This window comes from Mustelus asterias, chromosome 25 (genome assembly GCF_964213995.1).
Source record: "Mustelus asterias chromosome 25, sMusAst1.hap1.1, whole genome shotgun sequence".
Classification (NCBI taxonomy): domain Eukaryota; kingdom Metazoa; phylum Chordata; class Chondrichthyes; order Carcharhiniformes; family Triakidae; genus Mustelus; species Mustelus asterias.
Genome location: NC_135825.1, coordinates 48,316,456 through 48,337,415, shown reverse-complemented (window position 1 = coordinate 48,337,415; position 20,960 = coordinate 48,316,456). Strand labels below are relative to the sequence as shown.

The 20,960-nt window shown below is 46.0% G+C and overlaps 2 protein-coding genes across 6 annotated transcripts in view; one reads left to right on the top strand and one right to left on the bottom strand.

Annotated features, from left to right (window-relative positions):
• The window catches only part of rpl10a (ribosomal protein L10a), a 368,503-nt gene that overhangs the window by 88,158 nt on the left and 259,385 nt on the right, over window positions 1-20,960 (bottom strand). The window lies entirely within an intron of this gene.
• LOC144479158 (F-actin-monooxygenase mical1-like) overlaps window positions 1-20,960 on the top strand; it is a 125,567-nt gene that overhangs the window by 37,547 nt on the left and 67,060 nt on the right. For all 5 annotated transcript variants that reach the window (XM_078197724.1, XM_078197722.1, XM_078197723.1 and 2 more), the window contains exons 3-10: window positions 1,766-2,080; window positions 5,669-5,876; window positions 6,633-6,749; window positions 7,202-7,303; window positions 12,742-12,897; window positions 14,021-14,121; window positions 17,814-18,071; window positions 20,622-20,737. In XM_078197724.1, the coding sequence (XP_078053850.1) occupies window positions 1,838-2,080; window positions 5,669-5,876; window positions 6,633-6,749; window positions 7,202-7,303; window positions 12,742-12,897; window positions 14,021-14,121; window positions 17,814-18,071; window positions 20,622-20,737 (1,301 nt within the window). In that variant the 5' untranslated portion in view covers window positions 1,766-1,837. The remainder of the gene's footprint in view (window positions 1-1,765; window positions 2,081-5,668; window positions 5,877-6,632; window positions 6,750-7,201; window positions 7,304-12,741; window positions 12,898-14,020; window positions 14,122-17,813; window positions 18,072-20,621; window positions 20,738-20,960) is intronic.

The following is a 20,960-nucleotide window of genomic DNA, read 5'->3' as shown; positions in this document are numbered from 1 at the left end:
AAGGAGAACAAACCCCGCTTCCCTAGTCACTGCTATGAGCTATGACTGTAACACTACATTCTGCACTCTCTCTATGACTGGTATGCTTTGTCTGTATAGTGCGCAAGAAACAATATTTTTCACTATAATAATACATGTGACAATAATAAATCAAATCAAATCAAAATCTACATAACTGAAGTGCCTCATCCCTGGTTACCTTTCTAGTAAACCACCACAACCTCCCCAACCTTTAGGACACTACACCTAAGTATAGTGTCCAGAACTGAACACAATACTCCAGCTGAGGCCTAACAAATGTTATGAAGATTTACCGTCAGTTCCTTATGTTCCCGTTCCATCCCTCTGTTGATAAATCCAGGGGTCACATATACCGTTTTTAACAGCTTTGTAACCCATCCTGTCACCTTCAAAGATTTGCGATTTGTGCATATGATCATCCAGCTCCCTCCATTACTGTGTCCCTTAGAAAACCCTAATGCATTGCCTGCAGGAAAGAAGGGAAAGTTTAAAATGTTTTAAATTCTTCTTTACCATGGGGTGGGGTTGGTAGCGCACTGACCTCTGAATCAAAAGATTCTGAGTTCCCATTCCTGGGCTTGAGCACAAAAATCTCGAAGGAGTCTCCAGCCGAGGGAGTGCTGCACTGACGGAGGTGCCAGGTCTTGGATGAAACGTTAAGCTGAGGTTCCATCAGCCTGCTGGGGTGGGTGTGAACGATCCCATATTGAAAAAGAAAGCTTTCTTTTTGATTCTGTCACGGGATATGAGCATCTCTGGTAAGGCCAGCATTTGTTCCTCATCCCTGATTGCCCTTAAACTGAGTGGCTTGCTGAGCCACACAGGAGTTAAGAGTCAATCACATTGCCGTCATTGCTTAGGTAATCAGGTAAGGGTGATAGAATTCCTTCCCTAAGTGGCTTTTGTGAACCAGATTTAATTGAATTGAAAATTCCACCAGTTGCCATAGTGAGATTTGAACCTATGTACCCAGAGCCTGGGCCTCTGGATTACTAGTCCATTGACGTTACCGCTAAGCCACCATCTCCCCCTTGATACCCAGTTATCTGTGTTCTGGCAAATATTTATCCTTCGATTAAAAATCACAAACCAAGTTGCTGTTTGCAAATTAGTTGCTGCGTTTCCTACGTTCCTTCAAAAATTACCTCATTCTCTGTTGGACACTTTGAGACATCCCATGTTCATGAAAGACACCAAATAAATGCAATTTTTTTTTTACTCGCCTCTAGAACCTGGACAGACAGGAGCAATCCTGTTACCTGCAGTGTCTGGGAGGGTTTACTACACTGTGAACTGGGGAAGGAAAATAATGCAGAATGGGAAATCTTTGGGTTTGAATTAACTCCTCTCAGATAGGGTGACATTGGCCTGTAGAGCATGACCAGACTTTGGAAGATCAGAGTTCAGACAGGGTTCCTATTCCTGATCGCTGTTGATACCTGCTGGTCAGTAAGTATATTGCCTTTTAGGTGAGGGCAGAATTGGACTAGTTTGTGATGCCTCTATATTCAAATAGCCTGGTGATATTCACTGCATAGAGCCAGGGATAAATGGCCTCCCAGGCGAGGTAGCAGTGTATCATGGAACCATTTCCCATCTGGAGCAGAGGGAATATAAAGACCTTCAATTGTAAAGCATTTCCTTGTGTAATGTGGAAAGAGTTAGTCACGAACGGAATGATGAGCAGCCTGGAACAGGATGTTGGCTGGGAATGTGAGTAATGTTTCATTCTCCTGAATTTCAGCTCTCAGATGTACAGCCTGGAAGAACACTGAGGATCCTGTCAGACAGCCAAGAGTGATAACTCTTTACCACGATGGACAACGAGGTCCACAGTCTCTTTGACAAGTTCCTGCAAGGAAAGACATGCCGAGAGACACTGAGTCTGTTCCGGGAACTCTGCCACCTCTTGAACCTGGATCCTGGCGACTATCGCAGCTTCTACCACAAGCTAAAAGGCAGCCTTAACTATTGGAAAGCCAAAGCCCTGTGGGGTAAGCTCGATAAGCGAGCGGCACATAAAGATTACGAACAAGGCCAGGCTTGCGCTGGTACAAAGGCAAGTGTCATCCTTTCTGTACAGTGCAGACTTCAAAATGCATGTTCGGACATATCGCAATCATTCTGCCAAGTCATATGCTGGAATTCTACTGTTCCGCCTGCCACAGAATGGGAGCGGGTGAAGGGCGACAGTGGAAATGTCCGTCGACCTCAGGCAGGATTTTCTGGTCTTGGGTCCTTGAGCCATCAGACTCAGCCTTTTAATTGAACCCCATTTTAAATAAATTACCGTCACTAGTTTGTTCTTTAATTTCCTCGGAACTCAATTTGCAGACTCTCGCTACCAGGGGATTAAATTTGTCTGCCTTGTCAAATTGTAATTATAGGTTCCGCATTATATTTTGAGACAGTTTCTTGGAACAGACCACCATTTCTCCTTTTGCAGTTAGTTCTTCCTTTTCCATTTTTATCTCTTAAATTTTTAAAAAAATAAATTGATGTTAATTGATTCCTCTCTGCCCTGTGCTTCTCGCGAGCCCCTCTCACGCAGCCGTCCTCCCTCACCCAGTTCTCCCCTTGCCATGTTATGTCTGTCCTCTTTTTCACAGGCACGCTACTTACTAATCCCCTCCACTTTGATAGCTTCGCTGTGCTCTGCTGCCTGCCTGACAGCCTTATCATCTCCTGTCTGTGGTCTTCACTCTTCACCTGCCTCGCCTCCACCCACCCTCCCTACCTCCATTCCCAATTGCTGCTTTCCTTTTTGTGACCGTTTTATTTTCCAACAACGACGCTGTGACATATTCATTTATCGGTCTCAGCTGCTACATTAACAATTCACTGGTGGGTACTACAGGGAAAAGCAGAGTTCCCTCTTCAGTTTGATAGCTTATACTGAAAGATCCATTTCTCTTTTCCTGATCGACTTAATCCAGACTCTCTTCCTCCTGAATTGTAATAAGTATAGATTCATTGCCACAGAAGGCTGTGGAGGCCAGGTCATTGAGTATATTTAAGGCAGAGATAGATAGGTTCTTGTTTGGTAAGGGGATCAATGGTTATGGGGAAAGGATGGGAGAATTGGGTTGAGAAACATATCAGCCTTGATTGAATAGCGGAGCATACTCGATGGGCCGAATGGCCTAATTAGAACATAGAACAGTACAGCACAGAACAGGCCCTTCGGCCCACGATGTTGTGCCGAGCTTTATCTGAAACCAAGATCAAGCTATCCCACTCCCTATCATCCTGGTGTGCTCCATGTGCCTATCCAATAACCGCTTAAATGTTCCTAAAGTGTCTGACTCCACTATCACTGCAGGCAGTCCATTCCACACCCCAACCACTCTCTGCATAAAGAACCTACCTCTGATATCCTTCCTATATCTCCCACCATGAACCCTATGGTTATGCCCCCTTGTAATAGCTCCATCCACCCAAGGAAATAGTCTTTGAACGTTCACTCTATCTATCCCCTTTATCATTTTATAAACCTCTATTAAGTCTTCCCTCAGCCTCCTCCGCTCCAGAGAGAACAGCCCTAGCTCCCTCAACCTTTCCTCATAAGACCTACCCTCCAAACCAGGCAGCATCCTGGTAAATCTCCTCTGCACTCCTTCCAGCGCTTCCACATCCTTCTTATAGTGAGGTGACCAGAACTGCACACAATATTCCAAATAATTCCACTCCTATATCTTATGGTCTTATGGAAGTCAGAATTAGGTTTGACTGCAGCCTGACCTTGGAAATCTCAATTGTGCTCGACCAATTGCTTTCAGATTACAGAGTCTGAAAGGAGCACCCTCCCTTTTTTTGACCAGTCTGAGGCAGGCGATGGCGTAGCGCTATCGTCACTGGGCAAGTATTCCAGAGAAGTAAGCAAAATGCTGCCGATGCTGGAATCTGAAATTAGAACCGAGGAAGCTGATAAGTCTCAGCAGGTCTGGCAGCATCAATCAGGGGAGAAGCAAAAGTTAACGTTTCGAGTCCTTTGTCTCTTCATCAGAAATTCTGAGACCCAGGGTAATAAAAATCTGGAATTAAGAATCTAATGACAACCATTAACAGCAACATTGTTGTAAAAACCCACCCGTTTACTTTAGGAAAGGAAATTACCTGTATTACCTGACCAGATCCACTGCAATGTGGTTGACTCTGAAATGGTCTAGCAAGATTACTGCACTCAGTTCAATGGAGAGATGGGCAATAAATGCTGGCTCAGCTAGTGATGCCCACATCCCATGAATTAAAAAAAACTAAGTGATCGCAGAAAATTTATTCATGGTAACAACTTATTAATAGTAATTTTCTTAGTAGTTTGACAATTTATGTTTCCGTGATATGGCCTACTCCAAAGATGTGCGGGTTAGGCGGATTGGCCATGCTAAATTGCCCCTTCGTGTATCTTGGGTTGATTCTACCCACCCCAGTGCTTCACAACACCATGTTCCAGCCCCTGAAATGCAGAGTCAGCTCCCTGTATGTGCGGCCAGGCCCGTACCTTTCTCCTCCTGATCCTGCGAAGGCTCAATAAGTCCTTTATATTCCACATTTACATGGACCTCCACACCCAGGATGAGGGCTACCTTCAGCAGAATTAGCTGCAGCTGTCGGATGCCTGTAGCAAAAAGGATCAGAAAGGTGATCACTTAGCGGAATCAATCACCGTAAGACTTTCAGTAATTCAGAAGCTGAGTTAAGAGGTTAGGGAGATTAAGTGGGATAAATGTGTGGGTTTACATGGATAAGGTCTGGGTGGGATGCTCCGTCGGAGAGTCAGCGCAGACTCGATGGGCCAAATGGCCTGATTATGCGCTGTAGGGATTCTATGATTCCATCATATCCTACATCAGGTAAAATCTCTTTTCTATTCTTTGTTGTAATTTGATACACTGGGCAAGATTTTCTGATTTTTTTTCCCCCCGAAATGTTGGCTCCAGTGGGAAAAGCAGAGGACAGCCCGCCAGCTGCTTGTCAAGTTTTCCCACCCTATGTTTAAACTCTTTGAAAATAAATCCTGGAAGCGGGTCCCAAAACCTTGGCTCCAGCACCCCAATCTGAAAAAAAAAAGGAAATAGGTGCAGGAGTAGGCCATTTGGCCCCTCAAGTCTGCTCCACTATTCAGTGAGATCGTGACTGATCTTCTACCTCTACTTCGTTTTCCCACCTTGCCCACACATCCCCTGCTATAGGTGCAGAAATGTTAGAGTAGTCCTTATTGAATGACTGCACAGTCCATTCCAATCGTATACCAGGAGTTTGGGTCATTGGCAGTACAATTCATACCGTCCAGATATGGTAGCCAGCACAGTTCTGGTGATCGTAGCCTTGCATCCTGTAAAATGAAGCATCTCTTTCCTGAATCCTGCACACTTTTTCCCTTTTGTGTTACATTGGTGGCTTACGTTACAAGTCTCAATGCTGGTCCTTGTCATTCCCTTTCACTCACTGTTTCTATAATGGGAATGTATGGTGGAGAGCAGGTGAAAAAGTGCTCCAGTGGAGAGTTCCCACTTGCTCCCAGGATGTAAAACTAGTGGCTGTGGATTGGCACTCCTTATCGACACTGGCGTTTATACACAATGTGTAATATATGTGATTCTCTTGATCTGTTGGATTTTTGACCTTGGAATTGTTATCCTTACAGTCTCTGGTTCTTGGAGCTGGTCCCTGTGGCCTCCGCACTGCCATTGAGCTCGCTTTTCTTGGCGCCAAAGTCATTGTTGTGGAGAAGAGAGATAGTTTCTCACGGAACAATGTTCTTCACCTGTGGCCATTCACTATCCATGATCTGCGATCCCTCGGAGCCAAGAAATTCTATGGAAAATTCTGTTCTGGTTCACTCGACCATATCAGTAAGTTCATAGAGTCAGAGGGAGAATGAGAATGCATGAGTGTGGGAGTGTAAGCAGGAGTGGGTGAATATAAGAGTGTGTGTGTGTGTGTGCACCTATGGGCAGCACGGTGGAACATGGTTAGCACTGCTGCCTCACAGCAGTGGGTTCGATTATAGCCTTGGGTTCAATTTATAGCCTTGGGTGACTGTGTGGAGTTTGCATGTTCTCCCTGTGGCTGTGTGGGTTTCTTCTGGGTGCTCCAGTTTCCCCTTACAGTCTAAAGGTGTGCAGGTTAGGTGGATTGGCCATGCTAAATTGCCCCTTAGTGTCCAAAGATGTGTAGGTTAGGGGGATTAACCATGGTGAATGTGTGGGGTTACAAAGATCGGGCAGAGAGGAGGGCCTGGGTGGGATGCTCTTTCAGAGCCTCAGCGCAGACTGGATGGGCCAGGTGGCCTCTTTCTGCACTGTAGGGATTCTATGTATGTATGTATGTGTTTGTGTGTCTTGCACTTAGAGAGATGACTGCTGACTGCGAAATTTTGAATCTTGCATAGCTTTAAAACATTAGTGTGAACCTAACAGAACTATGCTGCTGAATTTATCACATTGCATGGGTACCTTATCTCTAACATATTGGATTTCCTGTAGCACTGCCAATGTCACATTCATTCTGTGGAGAGTTACAACTATTAACTCAGCTTCTGAATTACTGAAAGTCTTACGGTGATTGATTCCGCTAAGTGATCACCTTTCTGATCCTTTTTGCTACAGGCATCCGACAGCTGCAGCTAATTCTGCTGAAGGTAGCCCTCATCCTGGGTGTGGAGGTCCATGTAAATGTGGAATACAAAGGACTTATTGAGCCTTCGCAGGATCAGGAGGAGAAAGGTACGGGCCTGGCAGCACATACAGGGAGCTGACTCTGCATTTCAGGGGCTGGAACATGGTGTTGTGAAGCACTGGGGTGGGTAGAATCAACCCAAGATGGCTATGCAGTAGCCATGGAGCAAGTTCATAACGGGGTGGGGGTGGGAGAGAAATAACTCAACCCATTTTGAAGAATAGCCCATACAATGGGGAAACGATTACTAATGGGAAACCCCTTTACATTGGGGTAATAATCAGTACATGATAGATAACGGATACTTGGAGAAATCCCATTTGTGTGAAAAGCCCTTACGTGGGGGAATTATCCATACTTGGGGGATAATCTGTGTGCATTGGCTGCTGTACAGTCCACATCCCTTGTGTCCTCTGACAGCACTGGGTCTTGTATAAGGCACAGTCCTTGTGTGCTCTTTGTACATGGATTGGTGTAATCCTTTACCTCTGTTTTACAGGGATTGGATGGCGAGCTGATCTTCTCCCAGCCGGTCACCCAGTGTCCGAGTACGAGTTTGACGTGTTTGCCTCCGCTGGTGGAGGCAGGTACGTCCCTGAAGGTAAGATTGTGTGGGAACAGGAGTCCGAAGGTGCAATAGGATCATAAGATATCGGAGTGGAATTAGGCCATTCGGCCCATCGAGTCTGCTCCGTCATTCGATCATGGCTGATGTGCTCCTCATCTCCATTTTCCTGCCTTCTCCCCATAACCCCATTACCAATTAAAAATCTGTCCAACTCCTCCTTAAATTTACTCACTGTCTCTCAACATCCACTGCACTTTGGGGTAGCGAATTCCACAGATTCACAACCCTTTGGGAGAAGTAGTTTCTCCTCAACTCTGTTTTAAATTTGCACAGTGGCACAGTGGTTAGCACTGCTGCCTTACAGCGCCAGGGACCCGGGTTCAATTCCTGGCTTGGGTCACTGTCTGTACAGAGTCTGCACGTTCTCCCCGTGTCTGTGTGGATTTCCTCCGAGTGCTCCGGTTTTCTCCCACAGTCTGAAAGACGTGCTGGTTAGGTGCATTGACCCGAACAGGCACCGGAATGTGGCGACTAGGGAATTTCAAGTAACTTCATTGCAGTGTTAATGTAAGCTTTACTTGTGACTAATAAATAAACTTAAAATTTTTAAAACAGAGTTAAGGAGGTACTACTTCTCCCAAAACGGTTGTGAATCTGTTACTTTCATAATAAAAAATGTTAGAATACTGCCTTAATATATAATGGTACATCTTGTACATATTACCTGTTTAATATTCTTCAAATATATCAGGAAAGTTTGTGTACCAGACCATGGTTATAAATGTAAAGAAATGAATGTGTTACAGGAGGCAGTTTGTCTAATCGCTGAGTTACTTGAGCAAACACACTTCAAATGTAAAAAAGAACTCGCATTTTCATAACACCTTTCCCACTTCACAGCCAGTGAAATATTTTTAAATGTAGTCACTGTTGTAATGTAGGAAAATAGGGCACTAATTTCACAGGAATCTGTAATTTGTACTCAGAATAGAAAAGGAAAGCTAGGATTGAAAGCTGCACTTTGCATATGTAGTAATGATCCACCCAAGGCCACATCCTCTACTCATAGAATCATCGAATCATATAGTAGAAGAGGCCCTTCAGCCCATCGAGTCTGCACCAACAATTGGAAACACCTGAACTCCCACCTAATCCCATCTGCCAGCACATGACCCATAACACGGAATGTCAGGATGTGCCAAGTGCTCATCCAGATATTGTTTAAAGGATGTGAGGAAACCCGCCTTTACCACTCTCCCAGGCAGCGAATTCCAGATCGTCACCACCTTCTAAGTAAAAATGTTCTTCCTCAGATCCCCCCCAAACCTCCTGCCCCTCACCTTGAACCTATGTCCCCTCGTGACTGATCCTTCAACTAAGGGGCACAGCTGGCTGCTCCTTATCCACTCTGTCTATGTCCCTCATAATCTAGTACACCCCCATCAGGCAACCCCTCAGTCTTTTCTGCTCCAACAGAAACAACCCAAGCCTAACCAACCTTTCTTCATAACTTAAATGTTCCATCCCAGGCAGCAACCTGGTAAATCACCTCTGCACCCCCTCCAGAGAAATTTCAATTCTTTCCATAATGTGACGCCCAGAACTTTTGATTTGATTTATTATTGTCACATGTATTAACATACAGTGAAAAGTATTGTTTCTTGTGCGCTATACAGACAAAACACACCGTTCATAGAGAAGGAAAGGAGAGGGTGCAGAATGTAGTGTCACAGTCATAGCTAGGGTGTAGAGAAAGATCAACTTAATGCAAGGTAAGTCCATTCAAAAGTCTGACAGCAGCAGGGAAGAAGCTGTTCTTGAGTCGGTTGGTACGTGACCTCAGACTTTTGTATCTTTTTCCCGAAGGAAGAAGGTGGAAGAGAGAATGTCCGGGGTGCGTGGGGTCCTTAATTATGCTGGCTGCTTTGCCGAGGCAGCGAGAAGTGTAGACAGAGTCAATGGATGGGAGGCTGGCTTGCATGATAGATTGGGCTACATTCACGACCTTTTACGGTCTTGGGCAGAGCAGGAGCCATACCAAGCTGTGATACAACCAGGAGGAATGCTTTCTATGGTGCATCTGTAAAAGTTGGTGAGAGTCGTAGCCGACATGCCAAATTTCCTTGGTCTTCTGAGAAAGTAGAGGCACTGGTGAGCTTTCTTAACTATAGTGTCGGCATGAGGGGGGACCAGGACAGGTCGTTGGTAATCTGGACACCAGAACTGCACACACTACTCTAGCAGTGACCTCACCAAAGTTCTATACAACTCTAATCTTTATCGATTGCTAAAGGCAAGTGTCCCATATGCCCTTTTCACCAGCCTACTAACATGCCCTTCTGCTTTCAGAGATCTGTGGACAAATACGCCAAGATCCCTTTGTTTCACAGAACTTCCTCATGTCCTACCATTCATTGAGTACTTCCTTGTCAAATTACTCCTTCCAAAACTGTATAATTTCTCCACAATCCTGGGGTTTCCTCTTGAGTTGCTTGGCAGAATCTCCAATTTTCAATTCGAACAAGCAATTTGACTCGGGAAAAGAATAAGTGACGTGGTTTCTCATTGCTTTCCATGTGTGCGTGTGTGTGCGTGTGTATGTGCATATGTATGTGCGCGTGTTTGTGTGCATGTATGTGTGCATGCGTGTGCACTGAAAGGAAAAACCAGTACCCTGCCTGAAAGATTCTCCACCTTTAAGCAGTCATTCTCCTTCGAAGGATGGCTCTTCCGTCATCACCATTGAGCATCCGGTGGTTCCACCGTTGGCCACGGCTTGGTAACCCTGAGCTGGGATCCCTACCTGGCCTTGGGGTAACTCACATAAAGGCAATGACTTTTTTTGCCCCTGAGATCCTAAATGAGCTTGCCACTCTTCGTGTTTAGATAACAAAATTTGACTAAAACCTGGATCTTCCGATCGTTGTAAATGTAATGCATTGATGTTGATATTGCTCTTTCCAAGTATGGAATTTTAGAAAAGCAGTTAATGTATTTTAAGGTTGGTTTATTTTTGCTGTTGATGAACATTTGTCTTCTGATATGTATAAGCTAGGTAAGATCTCATTTGTCATGACCTTAGTGAATGTTTGGTTAATCTATAGGTATGCAGAAGAGAAACTATTGCTATTGTGTTCTGCACTCATGACAGAAATAAGCACAGCTAAGACCGGTGAGGGCTTGTGTAACAATCCTGAGCTGTACGGTGGCACAGTGGTTAGCACTGCTGCCTCACAGCGCCAGGGACCCGGGTTCAATTCCCGGCTTGGGTCACTGTCTGTTCTTCCAGTGTCTGCGTGGGTTTCCTCTGGGTGCTCCGGTTTCCTCCCACACTACAAAGATGTGTGGGTTAGGTGGATTGGCCATGCTAAATTGCCCCTTAGTGTCAGGGGGACGAGCTTGGATAAATGCATGGGGTTATGGGATAGGGCCTGGGTGGGATTGTGGTCGGTGCAGAGTTGGTGGGCCAAATGGCCTCCTTCTGCACTGTAGAATTCTATGTAGGATTCTATGTCTGCGTGGGTTTCTTCCGGGTGCTTCAGTTTCCTCCCACAGTCCAAAGATGTGCGGGTTAGGTGGATTGACCATGCTAAATTGTCCATTAGTGCCAGGGGGATTAGCAGGGTAAATGTGTGGGATTACGGGGATAGGGCCAGGGTGGGATTTGGTTCAGGCTCGATGGGCTGAATGGCCTCCTTCTGCACTGTAGGGATTCTATGATTCTAAAGATGTTTAAAAACAAGGGTGCGGGAGGGGGTGGGGATGGGGGGTGGGGGGGGCACGTGGGCGTGGAAACAAGTGGAGCTGCAGTTGTCCTCTGTGAATCTGCTGGAACAATGGTACATGACAATGTTAGCAAGGCAGCTAGATAGGAAATGACGCACACAAACCACCCTTCTCACCATCAACAAGAAATTAACACTTGATAAACCTTGCAAAATAAGATACCAATTATCTATTGGTTGAGAATGTTAGTGTTGGAAGTTTGAGGGTGTTGCACAGTGGTAAATGCATTCTGCTTGCTGGTTTATCATTGTGAAGGAGAGGACGTGTGAGCAGACAATGCAGAAAGGATGAAACATAGAGAGAAGAATGGGCTAAGGGGATGGTAATGTGCAACCATCGAGTGACTAGGTTCACTGTAGCGGTGACTGTTTTTCAATGAAAAATCTGATAGCAACTGTGGTACTGTGTTCAGGTACTTTTCCACTGAGTTGGCAAGAAGATCCAAGATCTAATCCCTTATTTTGTTACTTGTTTCTGCCACTCATTGGGGTTAAGGTTCCACAGGTGCCGATAACCCTCCGGTAACCTGCCCCAGTGCCGATATTTCCTGTATAAGACTGGAGAGTGAATATGAACAAACTATTTTATTTTGAATGTTTCACTGCGGCACTTCAAACTATTGTCACCCAGTGACCTAATGTACTGAATCATAGAATCCATACAATGCAGAAGGAGACCATCGGGCCCATCGAGTCTCCACCGACTCTCCAACAAAGCATCCAACCCGGGCCCTATCCCTGTAACCCGACGTATTTATCCTGCTAATCCTCTTAAACCACACATCCTGGGACACTAAGGGGCAATGTAGCATGGCCAACCTACCTAATCTATGGACTGTGGGAGGGAAACGGAACACCCAGAGGAAACCCACGCAGACACGGGGAGACTTGCCAACTCCACACAGACAGCGACCCGAGGCTGGGAGTTGAACCCAGGTCCCTGGCACTGTGAGGCAGTAGTACTCTGCTGTGCCACTGTGCTGTCCACGGATCAGGAGCTGGAACTCTGGCTCAAGAACATACTGTGACCAAATGCTGCTGCCTGGCTGAGATCAACCAACTCAACATAGGCTGAGGATTTAAAAGCAAGAACTTACATTGATATATAAAATCTTTTATATATCTTTCATGACTTTAGGCTATCCCAAGGCACTTTGCAACAAATGAAGTACCTTTGAAATGTAACCACCATCTTGAGGCATGAAATGCAAATTGTGGACAAGGTCCCACAGACAGCAATGTGATAATGGACAGACATTCTCCTTTAGCACTGATTGAGAGATGCATTTTGGCCAGGACACTGGGAAAATCTCCCTTGCCCTTCAAGTAGTTCCATGGCATCTTTTACATCCACCTGAGAGGACAGGGATGAGGCCTTGGTTTAGCACCTGATCCAAAAGGCCACCAACAATGGAGTGTTAGCTTAGTTTGAAACAAACAAGTCTCTGGCACAGAACCTGAACCCACAGTCTTTTACGCTGAGGCGAGAGTTCTACCAGTTGAGACATGCCTAACGTTAGCTCACTCTGGTCTGGGTGGGTTTCGTGCCACAATGGGTGATACTATGACCCACTGAGGGGTAGTCAGCATCATTGTTCATGGTCTCCTCACCTTTGCACACATGGGGCTACGTTTATGGGAGTCGTGTTGTTTTGATATGTTATCAAACCTGTGTGAAACTTACAGGATTCAAGAAGAAGGAAATGAGAGGAAAACTGGCAATTGGGATCACGGCCAACTTCATTAACCATCACAGCTCAGCGGAGGCCAAAGTGGAAGAAATCAGTGGAGTTGCTTACCTCTACAACCAGAAATTCTTCCAACAGCTTCGCAAGGACACAGGTCAGGAGCATATACCTCAGTAGAGGCTTCGCTTTCTCTTCACTTACTGCTGAAGACACTGTGAATTAAACATGTTTTTCTCCTCTGTCTTTGCTGAGGTTCCAGCTCTGGGTATTCGGGAACAATCCTGATTCACTGGAATCATACCAGGGCTAAAAGGGTTAAATTTAAAGAGCAAGTTGCGTAGACTAGGACATCTATTCACGTGAATGTCAAAGGTTGATGAATGAACTATTTGAGAAAGTAGAGGGGACTTGGGTTCAAGAACCATTAACCCAAACCTAACCACCCATCAAAGCCCACCCCCCACGCAACAGCCAACACTCCGCCACATAACAGCACCCCTCAACTCTTAACAACACCCCTCTAGTTAAAGCACCCCTCTCCCAATTCAATGTCCCATCTTCAATGCAAACACCTCTTTCCCAACCCAACAGCCTCTCCCCAATCTGACTGCACCCTTCTCCAAACCACAACACCCCTCTCCACAAGTACAAGCCTGCTCTCCAAAGCACTATTACCTTCACAAATCCTAACCACAGCTCTCCTCTTCCCCTTCACCCCTCTCCCTGCGGTCACCCATGTCCAGTCCTCTACCCATCACTACCCAGTATTAACCTCTCTCTTTCCGGTACTTTAGCAAATTCCTTCCATTCCTGCTGCTAATGATATTTTAGAAAGCCACAACACCTGTAGAGATCCAAAAATAGAATAACAGCTGCACCTGTCATTAGTCACGGGCTTCAGGGAACACAACACAATCGGAAATTGTTCCCTCTGCCCACTCCAGTTTTTCTGTAATCAATAGGAGTGACATATCTCCAGTAGAGGAGGAGAGGGAGATTCATGACTGTCACCTAACTGTGCCTAATATCGCTAATATGAAAACTGCTTTCCTCTGGGAAGTACCGGGTAACACTTGGAAACTTTCCCATTGAAAATGCATGCATCCACAAAGCTGAGAGCATGGACATGCACCAATGTACTTGATCAAGAACGATGTAAACAGCAGTGGCCCTCTGAAAACGTTACTGTATTTAGATCAAAATGTATGACCCTCCCCAACCCATCCCTTGTGAGGGGCTTTTAAATGACTCATATTAACCTTGTGTTTGACAATCAGGTATTGACTTGGAAAACATTGTTTACTACAAGGATGACACTCATTATTTTGTGATGACTGCAAGAAAACAGAGTCTGCTGAAGTATGGCGTCATCGATCAGGTGAAGCCATTTATTTTCTTGTGTGTGTTGTTTATTGAGGGCTCCATAAACAATTACAGCGTAAAGAAATGGGAATAATTCGCTGAGAGATATAATGGGGATGGATGCTTTCCCAGGCAGCAGTACAGAATGTACGATAAAAAAATTAGCTGCCCATTTTCTACCTTGCTCGATTATTCTCCTTGTCAAATTTGATTTGCCGAATTGCCGCTGCCCATTTTTGTGTTACTGACTGAGACCATGTGTGTTGTGATGGTGCTATCTCTTCCTGATGTATGACCAATATTTCACCTGTCTCAAATGCTTCTTCTTCATGAATGAGCCTTGATACTGATTGGTGTCGAGCTATTTGACATGGAGATGCCCACTCACCTGAAGAAGGGGCTTGGAGCTCCGAAAGCTTGTGTGGCTTTTGCTACCAAATAAACCTGTTGGACTTTAACCTGGTGTTGTTAAACTTCTTACTGAGCTATTTGACAGCAGGAATCTTTCTGAACCTGATCTTGTCCTAACCTGATGGTGACCTGTTCAATGAAATCATAGAAACCCTACAGTGCAGAAGGAGGCCATTTGGACCATGGAGCCTGCACCGACAACAATCCCACCCAGGCCCTATCCCCGTAACCCCACATATTTACCCCGCTAATCCCTCTAACCTACACATCCCGGGGGCAATTGAGTATATGGCCAATGCATCTAACCCGCACATCTTTGGACTGTTAGAGGAAACCAGAGCACCCGGAGGAAACCCACGCAGACACGGGGAGAACGTGCAGACTCCACACAAACAGTGACCCAAACCGAGAATCGAACCCGGGTCCCTGGAGCTGTGAGGCAGCAGTGCTAACCACTGTGCCACCATGCCGCCCATCCTGAATTGTGATTTTCTTCTCTGTAAACCAGGCATGCAGAGGCCTCTTAGGCAGGCAACAACCCTACTGATACTCCAGCTGCTTTCATTCTGGCTGAGCAGTGTATCTGGATGGAGTGGTGACTTAGCTTGGGAAGTCCATCATCTGGGTATAGTGACTACCCATTTCAGTAGAAGCAACACAAGACAATGATGAACAAAGATCAAATTGTTCATTTGAACAATTTCAGGCTATGAAAAATTATCATGGAGCAATTAATGCAGAGTGCTCCTAGGAAACCTTCTTTTATTATTTATTGAATCTTCTCTCTCCAAGCAGCCTTCAATCCCCCAGCATCAAACCCCAACCCCTTGGGGCTTTTCATACAACACTGTATTCCTTGCCCAAATAAGTCAGAAAGTGGCTCCTTCACTCGGGCTTCTGTCACTGTAGCTTATAGGGAGCCCTTGGAATTGTCACGGGAGTGGCTCTGAGTGATCCTAATCACACTCAACATAAATCTCACTCGGTGTCTCACCTTAATGGCAAGAATGAGTTTGGGATCTTGGCATGTGGCAAATCACCGACAGCCATTGGCCACTGCCAACCTATTTCTATTGGCTTTATATTAATCCCAGGATTTACTCGATTATTTAGAGGGGCCATTTTCTGCATTGACTAGTTTTCTAAGAATATATTGGTGCTGTTTGTTACTCTACTCGGTAGTGTCTATAGCCTTCGAGCCTATCCCATGATGTCCTTGATGAGGACTCTCCATGGATGGATACCTCCCCAGTTCTCTCCTGATGATGCCAGCTGTTACTGGTGGCACCAGACAGTGAGTGTAACTGAGCTATTTGACCAGTGAATGGCACGATCCTCTCCTCATTCAACACTGACACATACACTTTCATGATGTGGAGATGCCGGCGTTGGACTGGGGTGGGCACAGTAAGAAGTCTCACAACACCAGGTTAAAGTCCAACCGGTTTATTTGGCAGCACTAGCTTTCGGAGCCTCAAGCTCCTTCATCAGGTGAGTGGGAGTTCTGTTCACAAACAGGGCACATAAAAACACAAAATCAATTTACAAAATAATGGTTGGAATGCGAGTCTTTACAGGTAATCAAGTCTTAAAGGTACAGACAGTGTGAGTGGAGAGAGCGTTAAACACAGGTTAAAGAGATGTGTATTGTCTCCAGCCAGGACAGTTAGTAAGATTTTGCAAGCCCAGGCAAGCCGTGGGGGTTACAGATAGTGTGACATGAACAAGATCCTGGTTGAGGACATCCTCATGTGTGCGGAACTTGGCTATCAGTTTCTGCTCAGCGATTCTGCATTGTCGTGTGTCGTGAAGGCCGCCTTGGAGAGCGCTTACCCGAAGATCAGAGGCTGAATGCTCATGACTGCTGAAGTGTTCCCCGACTGGAAGGGAACACTCCTGCCTGGTGATTGTCGAGCGGTGTTCATTCATCCGTTGTCGTAGCGTCTGCATGGTCTCCCCAATGTACCATGCCTCGGGACATCCTTTCCTGCAGCGTATCAGGTAGACAACGTTGGCCGAGTCACAAGAGTATGTACCGTGTACCTGGTGGATGGTGTTCTCACATGAGATGATGGCATCCGTGTCAATGATCCGGCACGTCTTGCAGAGGTTGCTGTGGCAGGGTTGTGTCCCGAGGCATGGTACATTGGGGAGACCATGCAGACGCTACGACAACGAATGAATGAACACCGCTCAAAAATCACCAGGCAGGAGTGTTCACTTCCAGTCGGGGAACACTTCAGCAGTCACGGGCATTCAGCCTCTGATCTTCGGGTAAGCGCTCTCCAAGGCGGCCTTCACAACACACGACAACGCAGAATCGCTGAGCAGAAACTGATAGCCAAGTTCTGCACACATGAGGACGGCCTCAACCAGGATCTTGGATTCATGTCACATTATCTGTAACCCCCACGACTTGCCTGGGCTTGCAAAATCTCACTAACTGTCCTGGCTGGAGACAATACACATCTCTTTAACCTGTGCTTAACCCTCTCTCCCCTCACATTGTCTGTACCTTTATAGAAACCCATAGAAACCCTACAGTGCAGAAGGAGGCCATTCGGCCCATCGAGTCTGCACCGACCACAATCCCACCCAGGCCCTACCCCCACATATTTACCCGCTAATCCCTCTAACCTACGCATCCCAGGACTCTAAGGGGCAATTTTTTTTTTAACCTGGCCATTCAACCTAACCCGCACATCTTTGGACTGTGGGAGGAAACCGGAGCACCCGGAGGAAACCCACGCAGACACGAGGAGAATGTGCAAACTCTACAAAGACAGTGACCCGAGCCGGGAATCGAACCCGGGACCCTGAAGCTGTGAAGCAGCAGTGCTAACCACTGTGCTACCGTGCCGCTTTATGACTTGATTACCTGTAAAGACTCACATTCCAACCATTATTTTGTAAATTGAGTTTGTGTCTTTATATGGCCTGTTTGTGAACACAAGTCCTCACTCACCTGAAGAAGGAGCTTGAGGCTCCGAAAGCTAGTGCTGCCACATAGACCTGTTGGACTTTAACCTGGTGTTGTGAGACTTCTTACTGTACATACATTTCCAACAGAGGTCACTGGGCAAGGGAGCCTGGCTTATTTTCCTTTTATCGAGTTAACCAGAGAGACTGAAGACAACTGTATCACCCCAAAAGGTTCAACGTAATCTTGTCTTGTTGACTCATTTGGATACTGTGGAGAGCTATCAGGAACAGCTCTCTTTATGGCATTTATGACAATTTGATAGTTTGGTAGAATGTCAGTCCCTGAAAAATCTAAACTTGGTCTTACTTTGACAGGACCAGCAAGACGCAAATTCCCTGCTGTCTGTGCAGAATGTCAGTTCTGAATCTCTCCTACGTTATGCTCATGAGGCTGCGAATTTCGCCACCAAGTACCAGCTTCCAAATCTGGAATTTGCCAAGAATCACCGCGGAGAGCCGGATGTGGCCATGTTTGATTTCACCTGTATGTACAGGTCGGAGAACGCCGCGCTGGTGAAGGAGCGGCACGGACACCGCCTGCTGGTCGCCCTGGTGGGAGACTGCCTGGTGGAGGTGAGTGTTTATTGGTTACAAAAAGGTGCCTTCGTTTGGTGGGGTTCTATATTGGGATCACTGGCATAGGTCCATCCAATGGAATAGATTGATTGATCGGAACTGATGCATCCATTGGGATCAGCCTATCCACTGAGACTTGTCCAACCCCAGGATTGATCTGACCATTTGGATTGGTTGGGAATACAAAATTGGGGCTGGCTACCTATAATTACATTTTCACATATTTGATAGTATGCCAGTTGTCCTCTGGTGCCCCTGTCCAATATGCTCCATGAATCAGCCTTTGGTAAATGTCGGAAGCCATTCCACCACATCAGCCTCACAGGCCAACACAATCCTGTTATTGCTGGAGATCCACACAGGGCCATTTCAAGCAGGTATCACTGAATTGTGATCAGGAATGCCGAAACAGAGGGTGATTGACTTCCCCCAGCCCACAGTGGCCGTGCTTGGCTAAGATCAGCTTACTGCCCAAGGTTTACAGGTGTGGTCAGTTGGGATTCAGGGAAAGAAAAGATTCGGGGAGTCGGACACACAAGCCGCTCTAACAGGATAGAAATTTTCTCAAGAGATTCCTCTCCCCTCTTTGTTGAAATATACTTGTTCACCCACCAGGCAGCCTTACGTTTGCAAGGGAACAGAACCCATCGAAAGAGGTGGTCATCAGTCAGCTTTAGAAATGATGTTAAGGACTGTCCCAACTGTTCCCCCAACAATATTGATGAGGCTTTACTATCTTAACAAAAAGGGTTCAAAAGGTTTAAAATCTGAACTTGTGAGGTGGATTGTTTATTCTTTCATGGGATATAGGTGTCGTTGGCTGGGCCAGCGGTCACTGTCCATCCCTAATTGCCCTTGAACTGAGTGGCCATTTCAGAGGGCAGTTAAGAGTCAGCCACATTACTGTGGGTCTGTACTTGTATGTAGGCCAGACCAGGTAAGGACAGCAGGTTTCCTTCCCTAAAAGACATTAGTGAACCAGATGGGTTCTTAAGACAATCGATGATTGGTCACCCTTACTGAGATTAGCTTTCAATTCCAGATTTATTAATTGAATTTAAATTCCAGCTGTCATGGAGGGATTTGAACCCATGTCCTCAGAGCTTAAGCCTGGGTCTCTGGATTACTAGTCCAATGATATTGCCACTTCACCACCTTTTCCACCGATCCCACTCCCTCAGTGGTTCTTACAGAGAGTACCTTCTGGTACCTCATGGTTATCTCTTCCCTTTCCCTCAGATGCTGGACTCTGTAAGGATGCTGGGTTTCACCCTGGATCAGGGAGCCACAGCCCACAAGGACTGTCTGTGTTCTGACTGCTGGGACAAGAGACCTTGACCTGACGGTGGATTTAAGCAGCCAATCAGTTCCCAGTGAGTCTCAGTACTGATACAAACAAACGGATAGTGATAGAGGGAAATGGCCCAATTGATCCGCCCACCCTCTCCTGCACAGTGTGTGGTACCTTGTACATCACCATGTCTGTACCTCACCCCTAGCACCCTATCCAAAACCATGTGATCATGAAGAGTCAAATGCCCAGAAGCGAAAAAAAGAACAATTTGTGGAAAAGTAATTGTAAATTCCTTGCTGACTCCCTTTTGACAATTGAAACTAGTCCAGGAAATCACATCTGTGGGTAAAAAATGAGCAAATTGTCACCCATTGTATGAGCCAGCAGCCTACTCACTATCCTCTGGGGAAAGAGATACCTCCTGATATCTAACGTGGGTCTGGCTTAGAATCAACTGAACCTCATGACCTCTGCTTCTCCCTAATCTATTTAATTGGAACAAAGTGTCAATTGGAATACATTCATTATTTTCTAATTCTCAATAAAATCAGCCTTAAATCTATACTCCCAATTCTTTTCATCGGTTTGATAACTAAGATTCCATAGACCGGGAATGAGCCGAGTGTCCTTTACAAAACCTGAGGCACCAAGGGAGGAGAGCAAAACTGGACAGTACTCTGATCCCTGACGAAGGTCAAGGACGTAATAGTGGCGTCTTACAAACGCACACCAACACCCACATGCACTCCTACTCCACCAGTAATCTTGAAAAATAAATTTATTCTGGTGCAGAGTCTGCTTCCTGGCAGGTTTTGTCTCTGGTGGGGAAGCCGACACGGCTGTTATCGAACCACCCCCCCCCCCCCACCCCCCCCACATCCCCAAACTCAGACCTCAGGTTGGTGTTGTAGATCAACATTATAATTGGAGTCTGAGAGCAAGTTAAAACAACTCCCCACTTCCTTTCTGCTAATATGTTAACAGGTAGCATGGTGGTGCCATGGTGAGGAAGTGGGACTGGTGACAATAGGCGACTCCTTATAATCTCCCCTGCCCAGTTCCCACCAAGTAGCGGGGGGCAGTTTAAATCAAGGCTAAGATTGCTACTAACTGACCAAGCTGATAATAGCACCTTCTAAACGGCATTCCAAGTCTTCCCGTTGTGTGCCATTTAGCTCGACATGTTAAGCACTGGATTTGCGGTCTGTAAACAAATGAGTTACCACTTCTTCCCTCAACTATTTTATTTCCAGCCCTTCTGGCCGTTAGGGACTGGGATTGCACGTGGATTCCTTGCAGCATTTGATGCTGCGTGGTTAGTGCGGAAATGGGGTAGGGGGGTCACCCCTCTGGAGCTACTGGCCGAGAGGTAAGATCGACTCGGCTTTGAATGCCTTTTTATTTGGGCTGTTTAGTTTCTAACCAAGCTGTGGGTGGTTGTTCTTAAAGTTTGAAATTTTTCTTAACTTTATTACTCGGGGTAAGTCGAATAAATGCAGTCTGGATGGCTGGGTGGACCAGGCTCAATTCTCAGCTCAGCCGACCTTGGTGTCTGTTAGGTTGGTGGGAGAGGGAGAAATCGGGCAGAGTCC